The sequence below is a fragment of the Petaurus breviceps genome, unplaced genomic scaffold (assembly GCF_028583685.1).
Source record: "Petaurus breviceps papuanus isolate PSGF00001 unplaced genomic scaffold, PetGlider_PUasm1.0 90784, whole genome shotgun sequence".
NCBI lineage: Eukaryota > Metazoa > Chordata > Mammalia > Diprotodontia > Petauridae > Petaurus > Petaurus breviceps.
Genome location: NW_027187345.1, coordinates 12583968 through 12605427, shown reverse-complemented (window position 1 = coordinate 12605427; position 21460 = coordinate 12583968). Strand labels below are relative to the sequence as shown.

At 35.3% G+C, this 21460-nt stretch overlaps 1 protein-coding gene across 1 annotated transcript in view; it reads left to right on the top strand.

The window, feature by feature from the left end:
• ADGB (androglobin) overlaps positions 1-21460 on the top strand; it is a 214258-nt gene that overhangs the window by 120576 nt on the left and 72222 nt on the right. The window contains exons 19-23 of the mRNA XM_069069729.1: positions 3420-3534; positions 5620-5784; positions 9942-10077; positions 11659-11796; positions 13792-13885. Coding sequence (XP_068925830.1) covers positions 3420-3534; positions 5620-5784; positions 9942-10077; positions 11659-11796; positions 13792-13885 — 648 coding nt within the window. The remainder of the gene's footprint in view (positions 1-3419; positions 3535-5619; positions 5785-9941; positions 10078-11658; positions 11797-13791; positions 13886-21460) is intronic.

Genomic DNA, 21460 nt, shown 5'->3' with positions numbered 1-21460 from the left:
GGCAGCTTGTACTATTTTCTCCTTGACCTGGGAACTCTGGAATTTGGCTACAATATTCCTAGGTGTTTTTTTTTTTTTGAGGGGGGGATCTTTCTCAAGAGGCGATAAGTGAATTCTTTCAATTTCTATTTTGCCCTCTAGTTCTAGAATATCAGGGCAGTTTTGCTTGATAATTTCTTGAAAGATGGTGTCTAGGCTCTTTTTTGATCATGGCTTTCAGGTAGACCAGTAATTTTTAAATTATCTCTCCTGGATCTATTTTCCAGGTCAGTGCTTTTCCCAATGAGATATTTCACATTGCCTTCTATATTTTCATTTGTTTGGATCTGTTTTATAGTATCTTGATTTCTCATAAAGTCATTACCTTCCATTTGCTCCAGTCTCATTTTGAAGGAATTATTCTCTTTAGTGAGTTTTTGAAATTCCTTTTCCATCTGGGCAATTCAGCTTTTTAAGGCATTTTTCTCCTCATTGGCTTTTTGGGCCTCTTTGCCATTTGAGTTAGTCTATTTTTTAAGGTGTTATTTTCTTCAGCATTTTTTGGGGTCTCCTTTAGCAGTCTATCGATTCACTTTTCACGATTTTCTTGCATCATTCTCATTTCATTCTCATTTTTCTTCCCAATTTTTCCTCCACTTCTCTTACTTGGTTTTCACAATCCTTCTTGAGCTCCTCCATGGAGGAGTATTTTCTGTAATACTGTAATCAGCTCGTATTTTTCTTGGAAGCTTTTGATGCAGGAGTTTTCCCTTTGTTGACTTCTTCTGATTCCATGTTTTGATCCTTTCTTTCCCCCCCAAAAAAGATTCTATGGTCTGATTGTGCTCCCTTTACTTGCTCATCTTGCCAGACAATTACTTGACTTTTGAGCTCTTTGCTATGGTGTAAGTCTCCTTCCAGAAGGGAGAGCTTTGTCCCAAATCGCTGGGGTTTTCACAAATGTTGTCAGAGGTCTGAGGACGGTGCCCTTTCTGCAGCTACCACAAACTCTGGCACACTGGCCACATACCCTAGGACCACTACCCCAGACCACGATCCAGATCCAACCAGGTCAAAGCAAGAGCATTTACCCTCTGAATGGTAACTTGTTCCCCCTACAATCTGCAGGCCAGGAACTCTGGAGGCAGCCAGTCGGCAGCAGCTGCAGATGCTGTGCCTCCTCTACCTCTTGCCACAGGGGCAGGGCCGGACCATGCTCTTCTCTCACCCAGTTCCAACAGAGTTCCCCACTGACCTTTTACTTTCTCTTTGGTGTTTATGGTTTGAGAAGTCTGGAAGCTGCCACAGCGGCTTGTGATTCACTCTCCTGAAGTCTTCTCGGGCCGGTTTGTGCAGCAGGTTGGCTTGGCTCCCAGTCTGGTGCAATAGACCCTTTCTGTCAGCCTGCCAGGCTGGCTTCAGCGGGAGATTTGTTTCTCTCTGTCACTTTGTGGGTTCTATAGCTCCTAAATTTGTTTAGAGTCATATTTTACAGTTATTGGAGTTGGTTGTGGCTGGATCTCACAGAATTTACTGCTTCTACTCTGCCATCATGGCTCCACCCCTCCTATATATACTTTTCTTCAATTTTTGTTTTCGAAAAGGCAGAACAACCTGTGCTCCAAGAACCAGGTGAAAGCTTCTTATATCTTGTTTCCCTAGAAATATGCCTTCTGTGCTTACTCATCTCCCTAGATAAGAATTCCTAACCTGGTGTCCATGAATTTTTAAATATATATATTTTGATAATGATATTTCATTATAAGTGATTTCTTTTTAAATGTTGTATATTTTATGTATTTTTAAGACATTATTCTAAGAAGAGGTCTGTAGGCTTTGCCAGAATTCCAAAGGATCATTGACACACACAAAAAAAACTCTTGCCCTAGAAGGCCATTTTTCAGCCCAGGATGCCAAGCACATTAGAACAAAAACAGGGTCATTACAGCTAACTAGTGCTCTTAGACTTAGTCTTTTCTTTGGACTCCTGAGTTTGGGGCACTTCAGTCAGATATGTATCATTCATACACAAACACACACACATATACACACATGACATATGAAATTATTCTACAAATATGTGTTTATATGAGAGATTATTCTACAGAGTTCACACTTTTACCTCTGAAGACTTGAGTATAAACCAAGCAAAAGTTATTTTTCCAATAAATAACAGACTACTCTGAAGTTTGGTATTCCTTACCTTTTCCTTACCCTACTGTAAGTCTCTTGTTCCATGGAGATGAACAAACAGGGGAAGACAAAATGAAACAACTACCACGAGAGAAAATTCTAAGGCCAGGGACCAAGGTCATCATGACTGTTCCCTATTCAGCTATACTCCTGGCCCTTTCATGTGGAGGAGGCACCATCAAAATATGAAAGAGACTTGTTCCAGATTTAAGACATGACTCAATTTGCTCAGAATTAGAATAAGAAAGAAAAAAGGGAGCCTCCTTACACTTGCCTATTTATTATCTGCTAAAGGAGTTAATCAAGAAAGTAGTGATTATACCACTGGGGCCAGCCTAAGTTAATGAATTAATCTAAGGCTGGTTTTACTATTCTGTTTCCCCAACAATTAAGGGAATTGTTGTTATAAGCCTAGCAATATGCTAGGTCTATGGGGAATATTAAAATACCAGGTTTCCCTAAAGTCTGGACACATACAAAGATCTCATTAACTATGCATATTTTCAACAAATGAAATGAATGAAATTTTCAACATTTTATTTAATTAGCATAAATGAGATTTCATAGGAAGACATAGGAGACACATAGGAAATCTCATTAATTAAATTAATATCATTAATATGGAAAATATTTCCCAATAACTAATGAAAGCTTTTATTACATATGAAATTGTCATGGCTAAAATTTATGGTAATAATTAAATAAAATGTTGAAAATTTAATTCATTTCATTTCTTGAAAATATGCACAGTTAATGAGATTTCCTGTGTGTTCAGACTTTAGGGACACCCTATACAAGAAATAGTCTGGGCCCTTTAGGAGCTTACAGTCTAGTTAAGAAAACAAACAAAAAAAATAGGTTAACTATTCAAGAACAGTTTAAGTGTTAAGGAGTTCCCTTTAGCATGATACTCAGTAGGAGATGTTTTTAAACATTTTGAAAAATGAATGGAAATGTTTAACTGAGAACTGTTTCTTCACTGTAGAAATGATAAGATCTGGACTCTGTTTCTGTGGTCCTGGTCAGCTGTAAAGTTTTCTTTATAGCTAGTCTTTACAAAGACCAGATGACCTCTGATCTTTGCCATCAGAAAATTATATTCCCATCTGCTTAGATTGATTATTGGACTTCTTAGCATTCTGAGACTTAGAGGGACACATAGTTGCCCTCTAAATTTGTTTCCTAAAACTAATACTGTCTACTTCAAAGAGAATGTTTAGTTTTCCTATTCTGTCTTCTCTTTTTAGGCGGCATATGTTAATTTTTACTGCATATTCACCAGTAGGACATCATATTCATCTGTGCAGCATGGTATCCTTTATCTTTGGAGAAGAAGATGCTGTTATGCCTTATTTTGAGAAGGTACATGTTATAACAATTTCTTTTAGACTTAATTGTTGCTTCCTTTGGGCTACTGAAAACTTTCAGTTGTTTTTTGCATTCAGAACTTGGAACCTGAGGGATAACTACAGAACTGATTCAGAAAGAAAAAGATGATTGGATTGTGAACTTGAGAGATGAGACTGTTTTTTTGCCTTTCTTTTTTTCCTTACTGCTTAGCATTGGTTGTTGATGGACTAAAGTATCTTCATTTTATTGAGATAAAATATATAATTTAAAATGTAATTTTCATGCAAGGGACTTCTAAGCTATCATATAAACAAAAGGAATTATTTTTTTATCATTTCAATTTCATAAGTTTTTTTGTTTGTTTTGTTTTGGAGGGGGTAAGGCAGGGCAGTTGAGGTTAAGTGACTTGCCTAAGGTCACATGGCCAGTAAGTATTAAGTGTCTGAGGCTGGATTTGGACTCAGGTCCTCCTGACTCCAGGGCTTGTACTCTATTCACTGTGCCACCTAGCCACCCCAATTTCATAAGTTTTAAAACATAAAATATGACAATGAGATATTCCCAATGATAATTTAATGCAACAAATTATGAATAAGGCATTTTGATGGCCTTGGGAATACAAAGACAAAAATGAAATAATCCCTGCTCTCAAGGAACTTAACTTTTACTGCAATATAAAAATAAATCTACCTCAAGATAGTTGATGCAAGGTTTTAATGCATGGCTATATTAACACTTGAAAAGGTAACGAGATTGAACAGTATCCACAAGCACTATAATTCAAGGAGCCATTAAAAGCATTTGTGGAAGTTTTGTACGAGATGCAGTCTGTTGCCTAACCCAGAAGTGAACTTGTCAATTCAGCTCCTTATCAATTGACACAGTGTTTTTCCCCCCCTCTCTAACTTTATGCCTCTTTTTAAAAATCTGTAAACTTGAAATGAAGATGAGGTTTATCTCCCAAAGACAATGAACAAAGGATTAAGCAAGGGATTATGATCATACTCAATTTAAATTATGTTGACTTAATTAAAAATTATATGGTTGCAAATTTTATAGAAAACTTTTTTTTTAAGATTGGCCTTGGATATGTGCTTTGAAACAGTCTGTAATAATATTAGAGTCTCTCAATTTTGCAGTTTGGGAATATGATACATTTACATCATTAGTATTCATATCAATACTCGTTCTGCTAGATCCTGTTGGAAGGTTTAAATGGTGTAAATACCCAAATGTATATTATAGATGTAGATGGAATCATTCCCTTTCTTGAGTTGAGAGGCAGGAACACCTCTTTTTAAGCAACTGATGTACTTCAGAAAAATAAACTGAATTTTTAATAAAATGTTTTTCATGTTAACTGTCATTTTCATTTCTTAGCTGTCTTCTCTTCTTCTTTTATTTATTTAGTTAGCATGATCCCCTACCAATTTAGCTTTACATTTCTTTGGCATTCATACCATAAGATAGTGAATGATATGGAAACAATGGCTAAATATAACAGAATTATTTGAAAAATGAATTCTTTTAGGGTGTGAATAATTATCCTCGGTTTCACCCTATTCTATTTTCATTAATCAAATTTTCATAAATTAGAACAAAGCAAGCAAATAAAAAACTGAAATGTCATAACATTTTCAGTATTGTAGCGTGTTCATTTTACATTTTACTGTATTTATATTATTTGTGTCATCTCAGTGGAAAGGAACAAAGTCATTTCCCGTCTTTGAGTCTATGAACCTATAATTAAGTAAATAATTAAATGATTTAGCAATGGTCATATTAGCAAAATATGAGAGTTAATGTGGTGTAATGAATAGAGAGCTGTTCTCAGAGTCAGGAAGAATTCAGGTCAGGTCCTGACTCTGATATGTATTGCCTCTGTGATTCTGGATAAGCCGCATTTAACTCCTGAAATGGCTCTGTAAGACTAAGTTACAGAATAGGTGCTTCTCAGCAGTAGATGAAATTTGTCAATATATGAATGAAATCTCATATTCAGATTAAAAATATAGTACTAGAAATAAAATGGCTACACTACAGATAAGATTTTAATAAATTCTGGTGATAATAGTTGTCTGCCATATGTCTCCACAGGAAAGTCTACAATTTGTAGAACATGCTGTGAAAATCTTAAAATCTCTTGGATCTGTTATGAATAATTTCAGAGATAAGGAAAAACTTGCTGTTGCTATGAAAGAATTATACATGGTTCACTGTCCTCCAAACCTTAATAGGGAGCTCTCAGAACAACACTTCAAGGTAAATGGTTGTATGTATCTTGTTTATGAAAGGATAGCACCAGATTTTTGTTATGTTGTACTTTGTTATTTTTTCCTTATTATTAAATTCTTGGTATGCTAATGAAAGGAACCATTTAATTCTATATTATGAAGTCCTTGGATAATTATTTTGTGACCACATTATTTCCCAGTATCAGTGTATCTCGAAGTTGTAAGGGACCTTGGGTGCCATCTTGTTCAATACATTACTAAACAGTAATCCTTTCCACCAGAAAAGTGGGCATATGTCCTTTGGCTGAAGTCCTTCAGTGAAAAGAATGTACTACCTGTGGGCAGCTAGGTGGCACAGTGGATAGAACACTGTTGTCAGGAGGACCTGAGTCCAAAATTACCATCTGATGCTTACTAGCTATGGGACACTAGGAAAACTACTTAATCTCTGTTAGCCTCAGTTTATTCATCTGCAAAATGGGGAAAATAATAGCACCTACCTCCTAGGGTTGTTGTGATGACCAAATGAGATAATAAAATTGTAGTGTCTGACACATAGTAGGTACCATATAAATACTAAATTCTTTTTCATCATTAACATCATCATCATTTTTGCTATTCTGCTAAGGCAAAACTATTCCAGATTTGACAATCTCTATTTGATAAGATGTTTCTGCTTATATGAAATCTAAATATGCCCCTGTACAGCTTCTAACCACTATTCATAATTATCCCCCTTTGGGCCAAACAGAGCACATATATCCTTCTTCTATATGTCAGCCCTTCAAATTCTTTATCCCCTAAATCTTCTCTTCTAAAGGCTATCACTGTTTCCTTCAACCTGTGTTCATTTGATTTAATCTTGTAACCCTTTTCACTCTAACTTATGATTGGCCTTCTTAAAATGAGAGGATTAGAAATAAACACTGTTCTTGAAAAATGTAGCCTGACCAAGGGTGAGTATAGGTGGATTCTTTCCTGCCTTTTCCCAGATCTTGTGCTTCTCAATGCAACCTAAGTTTACATGAGCTTTTTTATTTTCCATTTCACTCACTATGTGCATTGAACTTTTTTCTGGGCTTTCATCTACCAGCATTTACTTGTGAAGTAGATTTTTTTTTAACACAAGTAAGATTTTTTATACTATCTTACAAAATCTCATCTAATAATAACATTTATTTAATGCTTACTATGCATCAACCACTGTGCTGAGTGCTTTAAAATTATGATCATATTTGATGCTCATAACAATCTTGGGAGGTAATTTTTATTATCTCCATTTTACCCTTGAGAAAACTGAGGCAGACAGAGGTTATTTAACTTGCCCAGGGTCACACAGCTAATAAGTCTCTGAAGTGGGATTTGAACTCGGATCTTCTTTACTCTAAGTTTATCTTTCCTGCATTATCTAGCTGCCCCCTTATTAGATTCAACCAAATTTTCTCATATCTCAAGATCTTTATGGATGCTGATCCTATGCTAGCTATTCCACCTCATAGCAGATTTAGCAAGCATTCCATTCCCTTATCCAAGACATTGATAAAAATATTAAATGGCATAGGACCAAGTAAAGAATCCTGTGGTACACCACTGGAAATCTTCTTTGAAGCTGACACTGAATGATTAATAATTCTTTTTCAATTTGGCCACTTAGCTATTTCTGAATTCACCTAATTATAGCATTGTTTAGCCCATATCTCCCTGTCTTTTCAATAAGAATAGAATGAGGGACTCATCTACCAGTCTAGTAATCATCAAAAAAGGAAGTGAAGTTACTAAAGCATTACCTGTTCTTTATCAAGCCTTGCTTACCAAAATTATTTTTTATCATTATTTCTTTTTTTCAATATTCGTTAACCTTCATTTTTAATAATATGTTTTAGAATTTTGTAAGGAATGAAAGTAAAGCTCACTGATTTATAATTTATTCTATACATTTTTACCTTTTAGGTAAGATAATTCTCCAGTTCTGTGATGCTTCTCTTAAAGGTTAAAGATTATATGCTGTTCAGGGATTGCTAACAGTGACTGAATAATCACATATACTTCTTTCATTTCCTGGGGAGGCAACATACTTTTAATGTTACATACATTGTTACAAGTACTCTGTCCTTTAGCAGGTAGGTGGCGAAGTGGATGGAGTGCCAGGCCTGAAGTCAGGAAGACTCTTCTTCCCAAGTTCAGATCTGCCCCTAGACACTTACTAATTGTGTGACCCTGGGCAAGTCACTTAACCCTGTTTACCTCAGTTTCCTCATCTGTTAAATGAGCTGGAAAAGAAATGCCAAACCACTTCAGTATCTTTGCCAAGAAAACCCCAAATGGGATCATGAAGAGTTAGACATGAATTGTTGGACACTGAACAATAGCTACTACTCTATCCTTTCTATATTAGTTATTACAGAAGCATTTTTCTCCTTTTCACCTCCTTTTCAGCTTAAAATAGTTTTGATTAGATTTAGATTTATAGGACTCCTTGTTAGTTATATTTTATCCCTGGCCAGTGGCTTGCCATTCTTAGATTTTAAGCCATACTCCATAAATCCAAATTTGATTTAATCATTCAATCATTTAACAAATCTCTACTAGAGTTCTTGTGTGTAAGACACTGTGGTAGTATTGGGGATACAAAGATAAATTCATACTCAAGGCCTGAAAGCTTTAAAAAGATTAATTAAAGTTGTGAGATTAATAAAAAACATTGAAAGCTATAGTGTTTTGTTATTTTATTAAAGTTGAAAGAATATGTTTTTATTTATAATCTGTAATTGAGTTTGACATTGATAGGAATACCAAGTAGGAGAAAGACACTGTTAGTCTCTAAGAGTTCAAAAGTAAATGAGACAAGGTATATGCAAAAGAAAGTTAAGGAATGATGCCAGGCAAAAATTGATTTACCTTCCAAAGTGAATGTCACAGATTATCTGGTATGGTTCAAAGAAGAGAGATATATATATAGGGAGCAGAATGCTAAGGGAGGACTTTCTGAAATTAAGAGTTGAGCTGGACTTTTAAGAATGACCAGGATTTGGATTTGTGGATGCAGAAGAACACTGCGAGTATCTGGAATAGTTGAAATTAAGTCTTGAAGTTGAGAAAAAGTATGATATGTTTAGTATTCAGAGAATAGATTCTTTGGTTCTATGTGTTTGTAGATTATCTATGAATATTAATTATAGGGTAACATCTTTTAAAAAATAAAAATTTCTCACCAAAATCTCTTAATTGCTAAAGCTAATTATGTTTTTCTCATCCCCCTCTCTCCTGGACTTTTTTTTATAGCTATTATATTTATATAGTATATAGTTTTTTTTAATTTCTCTTTACCACTCAGTCTTAAAACTCTTCTCTCCATGTCAGTGACACAGCCCTCTACTTGTTCTCTTCCTGCTAGTCTGACTGCTCCTGTTCTCTTTTTTTGATTTATATTCATCTCTTTCGACCCTCCATTTGTGAATATCCTATTTCCTCAAGGCTTCGATCTTGAATCTGGTCTCTTCTATCCTTATCATCTTAATTTTGGCAACCTCATCCATTTTTGTGGATGGCTTCAATTATGACTTCGGAGCAGATAACTCTCAAATGGTTTAAATCCAGCCTTGGTCTTTCCCCTCAGCTCTAGCCCTCTATTTTCAAAAGGCTGTTGGACATTTTCCAATTCTTTCATACCTCAAATACACTACATCCAAAACTGAATTTACCATCATCATCATGCACGTGTAGGACACACACACATACACATACACACACAAACACACAGTTACTCCTGCCAACTTCCATATTTCTTTTGATAGCATTGTAAGTTTAACAAGAACAAAAACAGTGATGATGATGATAATGCAAGGACTGAAGGGTTTCTTATCCAAGATCACTAGTGCCTTGCACATACTAAATAAATACTTAAATATTTGTTGAATTGTTCCTGGCAATAGGGAGCTAGTCTCAGAGTTAGGAAGACTGGGTTTAAGTCCCATCTCTGACACATACTGGCTCCAGATCCTAGACAAGACACCTAAACTTTCAATGCCACCAGGCAACTCTTTAAACTTTTAAGATGTACTGTTGTAGAAGCATCTTCTCATTGAGGGCTCTCTACACAGATAAAACCACAGTTACAGGTTTTTTTTTTTAAATGAGCTATCCTGATAGAAAATAATCCTAACTTTTTTTTTAACCTAATTGCAGGTTTTCCATGTTTCTTTATGGCGCTTGTTGAAAAAAATATCTGGACTTAGGGCTCCACCCAATTTCAGATTTGCATTCCGAGCCCTTACTTTGGACTTCACCATACTTGATACCTTTCCAGAAGAGGCTTCTTTAGGTACTGATTATTTTTTGTCATTGGTTTTATTCCTTTATGGCATTGGTAATAACTAAAGGAGTTGACTGAGACATAGCAGAAAAGCACCCTGGGGTAGGAGTTAAGAAATGAATCCCAACTCTCGAAATAGGTAACTTTGAGTAAATCCTTTTACAAAACTGTTTTGGCTTCTAATGATTTATATAGAAAATGATGGTGTTGGGCTAGAATAGGGATTGATTGTTAATATTTTTGTTTTTTGAATCATAGCACATTTTCTTTTGAAAGCCTGGTGAAGCCTATGGACCTCTTACCAGAATAATGTTTTCAAGCAATTGAAGGCAATGCTAAATTTCAGTTAGAAGTTAGTAAAAATGCATTTTTTCCATCCAGATTTTCAAGACCACCTGAAATCTATCCATGGATTGCTTGGGTATTCATGGACTCTAAGTTACAAACCTCTAGATTAAATCATCTTGATGATACCTTCTAGCTCTACATTTATTTAATTCTACAGAATTTGGATTCAAGGCTGATGCCTGACTTTGCATGTAGATAGAATAGGAAATAGCCTACAATTGAAGAGTGTTAGGAAGGTCCCTATGCCAACCTCCCAAATGTCTTCTTCTCTATATAGTATTTGTTCATCCTTTCGATTATATCTCAAGCCTAAGGCCTAAATTGTAATACCTCAGCTTTCTTGTAAGAAAAAAGCTAATTGATACTAGCCTACAGTTGACTTTATATGGTAAGGAGAATTGTATTTTGGAAGAACACAAAATAGAGAATAAACCTCAATATAGGCAGCGCTTTTTTATTTGTTTTGTTTTTCCCAGTCATTCCCTCTTAACTCAGGAAGATAGAAGATAGGAGTTGATGGTTATACCTAATATGTATAGGCAGACATTTTACCTACCATGTGAATATAACACCTTCTTTATAGACACCTATATAGATAGATATAGCTATATAGATATCTATCTAGATAGCTAGATATGTTGATGTCAATATAACTATATGTATCAGTTACATTTTATATTTGTGAATGTGTTACATATGTATGTATATATAAAAAGATGCCCTGTTAGTATGTATATCTCTATCTCTATCTATCTCTCTGTCTATCTGTCTTTCTGTCTGTCTGTCTGTATCTATCTGTCTATCCATCTATCTGTATGTATGCATATATATGTATATGTATGCATGTGTATATATATATTTTTTTTTCCTTGTTAGCATGGTAGGAAGAATGTCCACTTTATATATATGTGTGTATAGATATGTCTACATGTCTGTATATATACACATACATATTTATATGTATGTATATGTAAACATACATACAAATAATACACATAGATGTATACATATGCTTATTATATGTATATATAAATAGCTCTGGGAAAGGTATTATACAATTACATTATGCCCTTATAATGCAAGGATAAGGATTTGAAATTTTCTGTGGGTGGTAATTGAACTTCCTAAGTGACTAAAACTGCTTGAGAAGCACAGCACTTGGATAGAGTAAAGGCATATGCTGAAAATTTTACAGAAAAGTTGAGAATAAATTTATATTCGGGCCTTTTTTTTATCCCCCAGTAGAGTGGATAGATATTAAATATCCTGTTACAATGGAAGACAAAAACTACTCTTGTGAAGAATTAGTGGCAGCAATTAGACTGCAAGCTTATTGGAGAGGAGCTTATATTAGGCTCGTCATGAAGGCCAGAAAACCAGGTATACTTTTACATTTAATAAATTGTTAATGATTTAGTGTAAATAATATAAAACAAAAGTATAACCAATTAAACTTGCTTTATGACTATATTTCTTTACATAAATGCAATTTCAACCCATGAAATGTCATATTTTTTGTCTCTCAATTGAAGACTCATCAGGATTCTTTTTTCACTTTTACATGTGTGTGGTTATAGTTAGCATGTACAGGGTTTTTTATATATGAGTGTGTGTATGCATGCATGCACTTTGCATTATTCAATTAAATACAATTCAATAAATATTAAGTAATCTGCCTTATATGCCAGGCATTGTGCTAAGCTCTGAAAACCAAACAGAGCTGCTGATGGAGGATGGAGAGTTACCTGGAAAGTTCTGAAACTTCAGAGTCTTCTACAAAGGAAGGCTTTGGAAAGAATTTGTTTCTCTGCTCTCTAGCCCTCCAGAAGGGAGAGGCATCTGAAGGGAGTCAAAAAGGTATAGAACACTGAGTCAGTTCAGCATGTGATCAATCATCTTATCCTAGTGGAAGGCATGATGTTCCATGGAATAGAAATGAAGCAGAAGAGCTGATGGGGAATGGAGTGTTACTTGAAAAATGTCATAACATTATTTTTCTGCATTTTAAAAATTATTCCTCATACTAAGATGTCTCATAGGTATCCCAAACTTAATACATTAAAAACAGAATTATCTCTTCCATCCTTCTCCCCACTTCTATTCTTAACTTCCCTGTTTCTGGGGAGTACCCTACTGTCCTTACAGGTAACCAAATTTGCATCTTTAGTCATTCTTAACTTCAGTTTGACTCACTTCCCATATCCAATTAATTGTCATGTCCTGTAAATACAACCTCTACAACATATCTCACATGTGTCCCTTCCTCTCCAGTCACATTGCTATTGCCTAAGTTAAGGCCTTCATTAGCTTTTGTTTATACTACCATGATAGTTTTTAAAATGCTCTCTAGTCATTCCCTTCTCCACTGAATCCCCCACAGAACTGCCTAACTAATATTCTTAAATTAGAGGTCTGACTATATATATCACTCCTGATCAAGGACGTTTAGTAGCTCCCTATCACCTCTAGGATGATATGCCAATTAATCTATTTGTCACATAAAGTTCTTCAAAATCTGATTAAATACTGGCTTTCCAAACTACCTGCCCAGTATCCCCCCTCACCTATTCTATATTCTAGCCAGACTTTTTTTATATCTAGTTTTCATAAACAACACTACCATATTACATCTGTGCCTAGAATGCTCTGCCTTCTCACTGTGCCATTTAGAATTTCAAGACAATTCAAATGCTGTTTCATACCATGCCTTTTCTAATCATCTCAATTATTAGTGTCTCTCCCAATTATTTTATTTACTTATCTGTGTACTTACTCTTCACCCCAACTCCTATCCCCCCATATAAGCTGCTTGAGGGCTGAGATAATTTTGCTTTTTTAATTTGTTTTCCCAGTACATACACATTGTCAGACACATAGTAGGTGTTTAAGAAATGCTTTTTGAATGAACGCCTTGAACCTTAATTATACTCAGTGTACATGAATACCAATATTTATTTAACCATGTCCCTGTTGGATATTTAGATTGTTTCTAATTTTTGCAGTCACAGTGTTCTTTAGATGACATGTTGGTTGGACTGATTTCTTAGATGTGATAATTTATGCTGTATCTCTATGAAAAGAAATGTTCTTTTCACATAAATCTTGATTACAATAATTTGGTTAATTCACGTGGTATTTTATGAGTTATGAAATAAAGAAAGGTAAAGGAGAATGCACTCAAGTATAATATTATACTGGGAATTAGGAGACCTGGGTTCCAGTACTGGTTCTACCACTAACAAAGTTTTACTTCATGCAAATTGCTACTACTATTGAACTCAGTTTTCTCAACTATAAGATAAGAGGATTGTATGATGTGATCACCTAAGCTCTTTACAGATTTTAAGTTTTTTGCTTTCTTTTTGTTATTTTCAGAGACACAGGAAAATACTGATGTTGCAGACACTCTGCAAAAACTTTGGAGTTTGCTGGAATTCAATGTAGAACAATATTCAGTCTCTCTCTTAAGGTAACAGGCAACATAAACCATTTCCACTTTGTATTGACAAGGACCATTTTATTATGACTGAATCCTTAAAATATTTATCTAAATTATTTGAGAATGTACCACAAAGACTCATACTAATTTTAAAGTAGTATGGTGCCCACTTTAAGAGTAATATCTCTAGCTTCTGCTGCATTTCAATCCTTTAAATATTTTGATCATTGCTGTGTCCTTCATTCATAAGTTGCTATCATGGTGACTGTTATTTAATGAGAAGCTTAATTTCTGTGTATTTATTATTTATATGTCTCCACGTATTAGCCTAGGAGATACTTTAAAACCAAAATGAAGCTGAGTTTCCAGTTTAGCTAACCAGTTTGACAAAACACCATAGATACGTTGGAATATTTAAACTTTTTTCCAAGTTTTGAAGTGGCAATGAAGAATCTTTTATTCTTCCTTATGTTGAGTTTATAATATGACAGAATCATTCATTTAAAGCTTGAAGGGACCCTCTAGTTCAACACCTTTATTTTATAGATGAGGAAATTGAGACTAAGGTTATGTAACGTGATGAAAAATCACACACACAGCTACTAAGTGTCAGAGGTAGATTTGAAGCAAATTCTTCCCAACTTCAGATATAGACTGGACTCTAAGCAATGTATTTGTACTTAGAGGACCTGAGTTCAAATTTTGGTCTTGTGACCTTCTCACTGTGTGATCCTTAGGCAAGCTCTTTTACTTCTCCACCTCGTTTCCTCACCTGTAAAATAAAAGATTTGGGCTAACCATGTCTAAAGACCTCTTCCATTTTATAGAAAGGTAAGTTATTATGCTGTGTATATCAGTGCTACCACTATAACCCTTTCTCCTTCATCCTAGTCTCTTTTGATTACCTACAGCCTCCCAACCTGTTTCTCCCTTCGTTAAATGAAAGATTCATTTGATCTTTTACTGTTTCAGGTTGTCCTCATAACCCATTGCTTTAATGAGTTCCTTTACCCTGTGAATCAGAACCCTATCTTACCTTCTTTTTAAAGTTCTCATAGAATCACATTAAAAAAATTAATATTCCCGAAGTCACTCTCTCTGCTCCTTCCAAGTAGATTTAATGCCTACTTTATCTGTTTGTTTATTTCCTTCCTTGGCTCCTTTTTTCATATTGTCCTAATAAATATGATGGAACACTGGACTTGATATCAAAATGAAGATGTGAGTGCAAATCATTGTTCTTACATTTATTATCTTTGTAACCATGGACCAGATTCTTAATTTCTCTGAAGCTATTTCCTCTTCTTTGAAATTGGGATGTTAAGATTTACACTAAAGTATCTCTCAGGGTTGTTGAAAAAGAAAGTATTTTGTAAATTTTAATGGATCATATAAATGTAGCCTCCTAATTCATCAATTACAGTATGCCCCATTTCCTCTACATTTTAAAAATTTTAATTAATTTATTTTGTTGAAATTTTTTATTTAAAAACTCCAGATTACTAAGTAAAAACTGATTTTGCTAACAGATAGCAGAACTCTTTAGCCATGGTCCCTATATATGCAACCTCAGCATGCCACCCAATTTTTGCATGTCTTAGGGGTTGGCTGTCCAGGTGTATAATTACAGCCTTTTGCATGCTCTTTTTTTCCACACATTAGTCATGTTGTAAAGAAGAATTAGAACCAAAGGGAGAAACCACAATAAAAAAAGAAACAAAAAAAAACAAAAAGAAAAAAGAGAGAAAGAGAGCAAATAGTATGCTTTGATCTGCATTCAGACTCCATAGTTCTTTTTCTGGATCTGGATAGCATTTTCTATCATGAGTTTTTTGGAATTGTCTTAGATCCTTGCATTGCTGCGAAGAGCTAAGTCTATCAAAGTCTTCATGTGATAATGCTGTTATGTGTATAATGTTATCCTGGTTCTGTTCCTCTCACAAAGCATGAGCTTATGTAAGTCTTTCCAGAGTTTTCTGAAGTCTGCCTGCTCATCGTTTCTTATGGAACAGTAGTATTTCATTACATTCACATACCACAATCTGTTTAGCCATTCCCCATTTGATGGGCATCCCTCAATTTCCAATTCTCGGCCACCACAAAAAGAGCTACTATAAATATTTTTGTGCATGTGTGTTCTTTTTCTATCTTTATGATCTCTTTGGGATACAGATCCAGAAGTGGTGTTTGTTGGGTCAAAGGGTATGAACAGTTTTATAAGCCTTTGGCCATAGTTCTAAATTGCTTTCTGGAATGGTTGGATCAGTTCACAAATCCACCAACAATGCATTAGTGTTCCAGTTTTCCCACATCTTCTCCAACATTTATCATTTTCCTGTTTTGTCATGTTAGCCAATCTGATAGGTGTTATGTGGTACCTTAGAGTTGTTTTGATTTGCATTTATCTAATCAATAGTTATTTAGAACATTTTTTCATATGACTATAGATAGCTTTAATTTCTTCCTCTGAAAACTGCCTGTTCCTATCCTTTGGCCATTTATCAATTGGAGAATGACTTGTGTCCTTATGAATTTGACTCGTTTGTCTATATATTTTAGAAATGAAGGCTTTATAAACAAATAAATGTGGCCTCTTTGCCCACTGATGATGGTAGGTTGGTAGAAAAGGACTGCTGTGAACAGGAATAAGAGTTTTTAGGTTGTCTACACATTTTGTTTAATCTAGATTCTCTAAATGTAAGATTGCTGTCCAGTGACCGAAAAACTGCCACACTATGGAAAAAAACGAAACTATATAAATTAAAGCAACTTTGAGGTTCCATCTTATGCCCATCATATTGACAAAGAAGACAAATGAGGAAAATGGTAAATGTAAGAAGGGCTACAGGACAACAGTTATACAGTGCTGTGTTGTTAGAACTGAGAATCAGTTGTGCCATCATCACTGGGAAAAGGGGGCACATAGAACTGAGAAGTCATTTATTTTTCTTTAATGGCTCTTTATGGTTAAGAAATTTATGGTTTTCATCTTTTTCATAATCATTAAATGATTAACCATTGTTTATATCTCTTTAATTGCTATAGTATGAAAACATGTAGAGGCTTTATTATGACTAACGGTGCTAGATCAGACCACTAGAGGGGGGCAATTAGATGATTTGGAGAAATAACAGCAAATAGATGAAGCTGTTATCTTAGTATAGTAATACTGACCAGAATAACACTGTGAATAATGAAAACTAGATGAAGCTAATGCACAGACCAGATTTTGTACCTAGCCAACAGTATCTTACTTCTACCCCATTGAATCAAATCATCTTTGGCATTTTTAGCCCTGAGTAAATTGACCCTACTTAACCAATTTAGGCCACTGTATCCTCAGAAGAACTTTATCTTTCAGGAAGGCCAGTGTCCTCATTATTATATACAATATTCACATTTTCATCTCCCTCCCCCCCCCATTTATGCCCTCCTTTCTTCTCAAGGCCTATCCAACTTGTTCTCATCTTTCAAGGTTCATATTGAGTCCTTGACAACTTTGGTCCATATCATTTCCCTTCCTGATCTTACAGAGCACTCAATCTCTGTTTCATACAGTTTGCATTTATGTATAGTCAGTTGAACATTTTCTGATTTATTTATGTGTAAGACTTGTCTTTCTCAAGACTATAAGCTTCTTGAGGGTAAGAGCCATATTACATACATCTTTTGTGTTTCCTACTATGTCTATAATTACTGATCAGTCCCTCAATAAACACCTGTTAAGCATATACTGTGAGATGAGCAGGACAGGTAGGTGGTACAGTCGAGATAAGAGTGTTGGCCTGGAGTCAGAAAAACATCCTCCTGAGTTCAGATCTAGCCTCAGATTCTTACTAGTTGTATGACCCTGAGCAAGTTGTTTAACCCTGTTTGCTTCAGGTTCCTCATCTGTAAAATGAACTGGAGAAGAAAATGGCAAGTTACTCCAGTATGTTTGTCAAGAAAACAACAAATGGGCTCATGAACAGTTGGACACAATTGAAAAACAACTGAACAACACTATTTAAAATTGGAGTAGTTAGGTAGCTCAATATATAGAGAGTCAGGCTGTTAGGAAGACTAATTTTCTTGAGTTCAAATCTGGTCTCAGGCATTTACTCTCTGGGCAAGCTATTTAACCTTGTTTGCCTCAGTTCTTCATCTGCAATATGAGCTGGAAAAGGAAATGGCAAATCAATCCAGTATCTTTTCCAAGAAAACCCCAAAATGGGGATTTGAAGAGTCAGAAACCACTAAAATGACTAAACAGCAAGTGAGATAAGCACTTGTCATGTGCCATGCTATGAAAGAAAACACAGAATAAAAAAAACCAAGAAAAATAAAGAAAAAGTATGCTTTGATCTGCATTCATACTACATCTGTTCTTTCTCTGGGATGGACAGCATTTTTCATCATAAAGTTCTTCAGAACTATCTTGGATCATTGTATTGCTAAGAAGAGCTGAGTTATTCACAGTTGATCATCATACAATATTTCTATTACTGTATACAATGTTCTCCTGGTTCTGCTTATTTCACTTTGTATCACTTCATGTAAGTCTTTCCAGGTTTCCATGATAGCATCCATGATAGCTTGTCATTTCTCATAGCATAATAGTATTTCATTACAATCATATACAACAATTTGTTTAGCCATTCCCCAATCGATGGGCATTCCCTCAATTTCCAGTTCTTTGTCTTTTTTTTTTTTTGCTTTTTGGAAGGCAATTGGGGTTAAGTGACTTGCCCAAGGTCACACAGCTAGTAAGTGTTAAGTGTCTGAGGTCGGATTTGAACTCAGGTCCTCCTGACTCCAGGGCTGGTGCTCCATTCACTGCACCATCTAGCCACCCCTCAGTTCTTTGTCACCACTAAAAGAGCTGCCACAAATATTTTTGCACATATAGGCCCTTTTCCTTTTTGTTTTTTAATCTTTTGGGGATGCAAACCTAGTAGTGATATCGCTTGGTCAAAGTGTATGTTTTTATAGCCCTTTGGGTATAATTCCAAATCGCTTTCCAGAAGAGTTGAATCACTTCACAATTCCACCAACAATGCATTAGTGTCTCAGTTTTCCCACATCCTCTCCAACATTTGGCATTTTCTATTTCTGTCATATTAACCAATCTGAAAGAGGTCAGACCATAGTCCAGAGTTGTTTTAATTTGCCTTTGTCTGCTCAATAAAATTAGAGCATTTTTATATGACTATGGATAACTTTGATTTTTTGTCTGAAAATTAGCTGTTCATATGCTTTTATACATTTATTAATTGAGAAATATCTCTTATTTTTATAAATTTGAGAAATGAGATCTTTATCAGAGAAACCTGCTGTAAATTTTTCACATTAATGATGACTAACTATGGATTTCCCTCCATCCTATTTTCCCCATTTATCCTACTCTCTCCCTCCTTTCACCCTGTCTATTCTTAAAAGTGTTTTGTTTCTGGCTTTTACCTCCCCCAATTGCCCTCTCTTCTATAAGCTCCCCTTCTCTTACCCCTTCCCCTTCCTACTTCCCTGTATGGTAGGATAGATTTTTACACTCAACTGAATGTGTGGGTTTTTCCCTCTTTGAACCAATTCTAATGAGAATATGATTCATGCTCTTCTCTTCTTCCACTTCCCCCATCTTCACCTCCATTTAAAATCTCTTTCACACCTTTTATATAGATAATTTACCCCATTCTACTTCTCCCTTTCCCCATCTCCCAGTACATTCTTTCTCACCTCTTTATTTCATTTTTTTAAAGATAATCATCCCATCATATTCAACTCACTCCCATGTACACTATGTATACTTCTTCTAATTGCCATAATAAAGAGAAAGTTTTTAGGAGTTAAAAGAATCATTTTTCCATGTAGGAAAGTAAACAGTTTAACCTTATTGAGTCCCTTATGATTTTTCTTTCCTGTGTACCTCTTTATGCTTTATGAGTCTTGTATTTAAAAGTCAGATTTTCTACTCAGCTCTGGTCTTTTCAGCAGGGACACTTAAAAAGTCCTCTCTTTCATTGAATGTCCATTTTCCCCCCCGAAGCTTTATGCTCATTTTTGTTGGGTAAGTGATTCTTGCTTGTAATCCTAGTTCTTTTGCCCTCTGGATTCCAAACCCTCTGATTCTTCAGTGTAGAAATCACTAAATCTTGTGTTATCCTGACTGTGGCTCCACAATATTTGAATTGTTGTTGTTTCTAACTGCTTGAAATATTACCTCCTTGACCTGCGAGCTCTGGAACTTGGCTATAATATTCCTGGGACTTTTCATTTTGCTACCTCTTTCAGGAGGTGATTGGTGGATTTTTTCAATTTTGATTTTATTTCTATTTTCTAGAATATCAGAGCAGTTTTCCTTGATAATTATTTGAAAGATGATATATAGTCTCCTTTTTTTTATCATGGCTCTTAAGTAGAGCAGTAATTCTTAAATTATGCTTCCTGGATCTATTTTCCAGATTTGTTTTTCCAATGAGATATTTTACATTTCTTCTATTTTTTCATTCTTTTGATTTTTGTTTTATTCTTTCTTGATGTCTCATAAAGTCATTAACTTCTACTTGTGCAGTACTGATTTTTGAGGAATTGTTTTCTTCAGTGACCTTTTGTACCTCCTTGTTCATTTGGCCAATTCTACTTTTTAAGGAATTCTTCTGTTTGGTGGATTTCTGTATATCTTTTTCCTTTTGGCCAATTCTGCTTTACAAGGCATTCTTCTTTTTTGGATTTTTGTGCCTCTTTTTACCATTTATGTTATTCTGTTTTTTTAAAGTGTTATTTTCTTCAGCATTTTTTGTGCCTCCTTTATCAAGGTGTTGACTTTTTTTCACGATACTCTTGCATCGCTCTCGTTTCTCTTCCCAATTTTTCTTTGTAAAATGCTTTTTGAGCTCTTCCATAGTTTAAGGATAGTTCACATTTTTCTTTGAGGCTTTTGAAAGAAGAGTTTTGACTTTGTTGTCCTCTTCTGAGTTTGTGTTTTGATCTTCCCTGACACCATAGTAATTTTCAATAGTCAGTTTTTTTTTCCCCTGGTGTTTGTTCATTTTCCCAACCTGCTTCTTGACTTTTAACTCTATGCTAAAATGGGACTCTGATTCTGGAGTGGAGGGTACACTGTCCCAAGCTTCAGGTTTTTTGTGCAGCTGTTTTCAGAGGTAATTCTGGACACCTGTGCATTTTTAATTCTTCCAAGGTAGAGTGATCTAGAGAGAGGTATGTGTACCACTTTTCTGACCTGTGTTCTAGTCTGGTCTTTTCCACCCTGAAAGTATTACCAGGGTCCCAACTCCTCCGTGGCCTCAAGCTCTGGTGTGCTAGTGTTCTTCCTCACCCTGGGATTGAGACCCAAGACTGTGACCCAGATCCAAGTATGGATAATGCAATAGAGCCCTGCCTCTGGTGACAGCAAAAGGACCTCTGTAATCTCTTGACCAGTTAGTTGTCTGACTCCCTTACCATATGTGGGCTGAGAGGTCTGGAAATCACCACTGCCACCACAGATTCAGTTGTCCCCAAGGCTTACTATTGGTTTCCTGTGGGTGACCTGTGTTAGACTATGCTCCATTCTCATCCAGGTGCAGCAGACCTTTCCTGCCAACTTTCTATGTTGTCTTGGACTGGAAA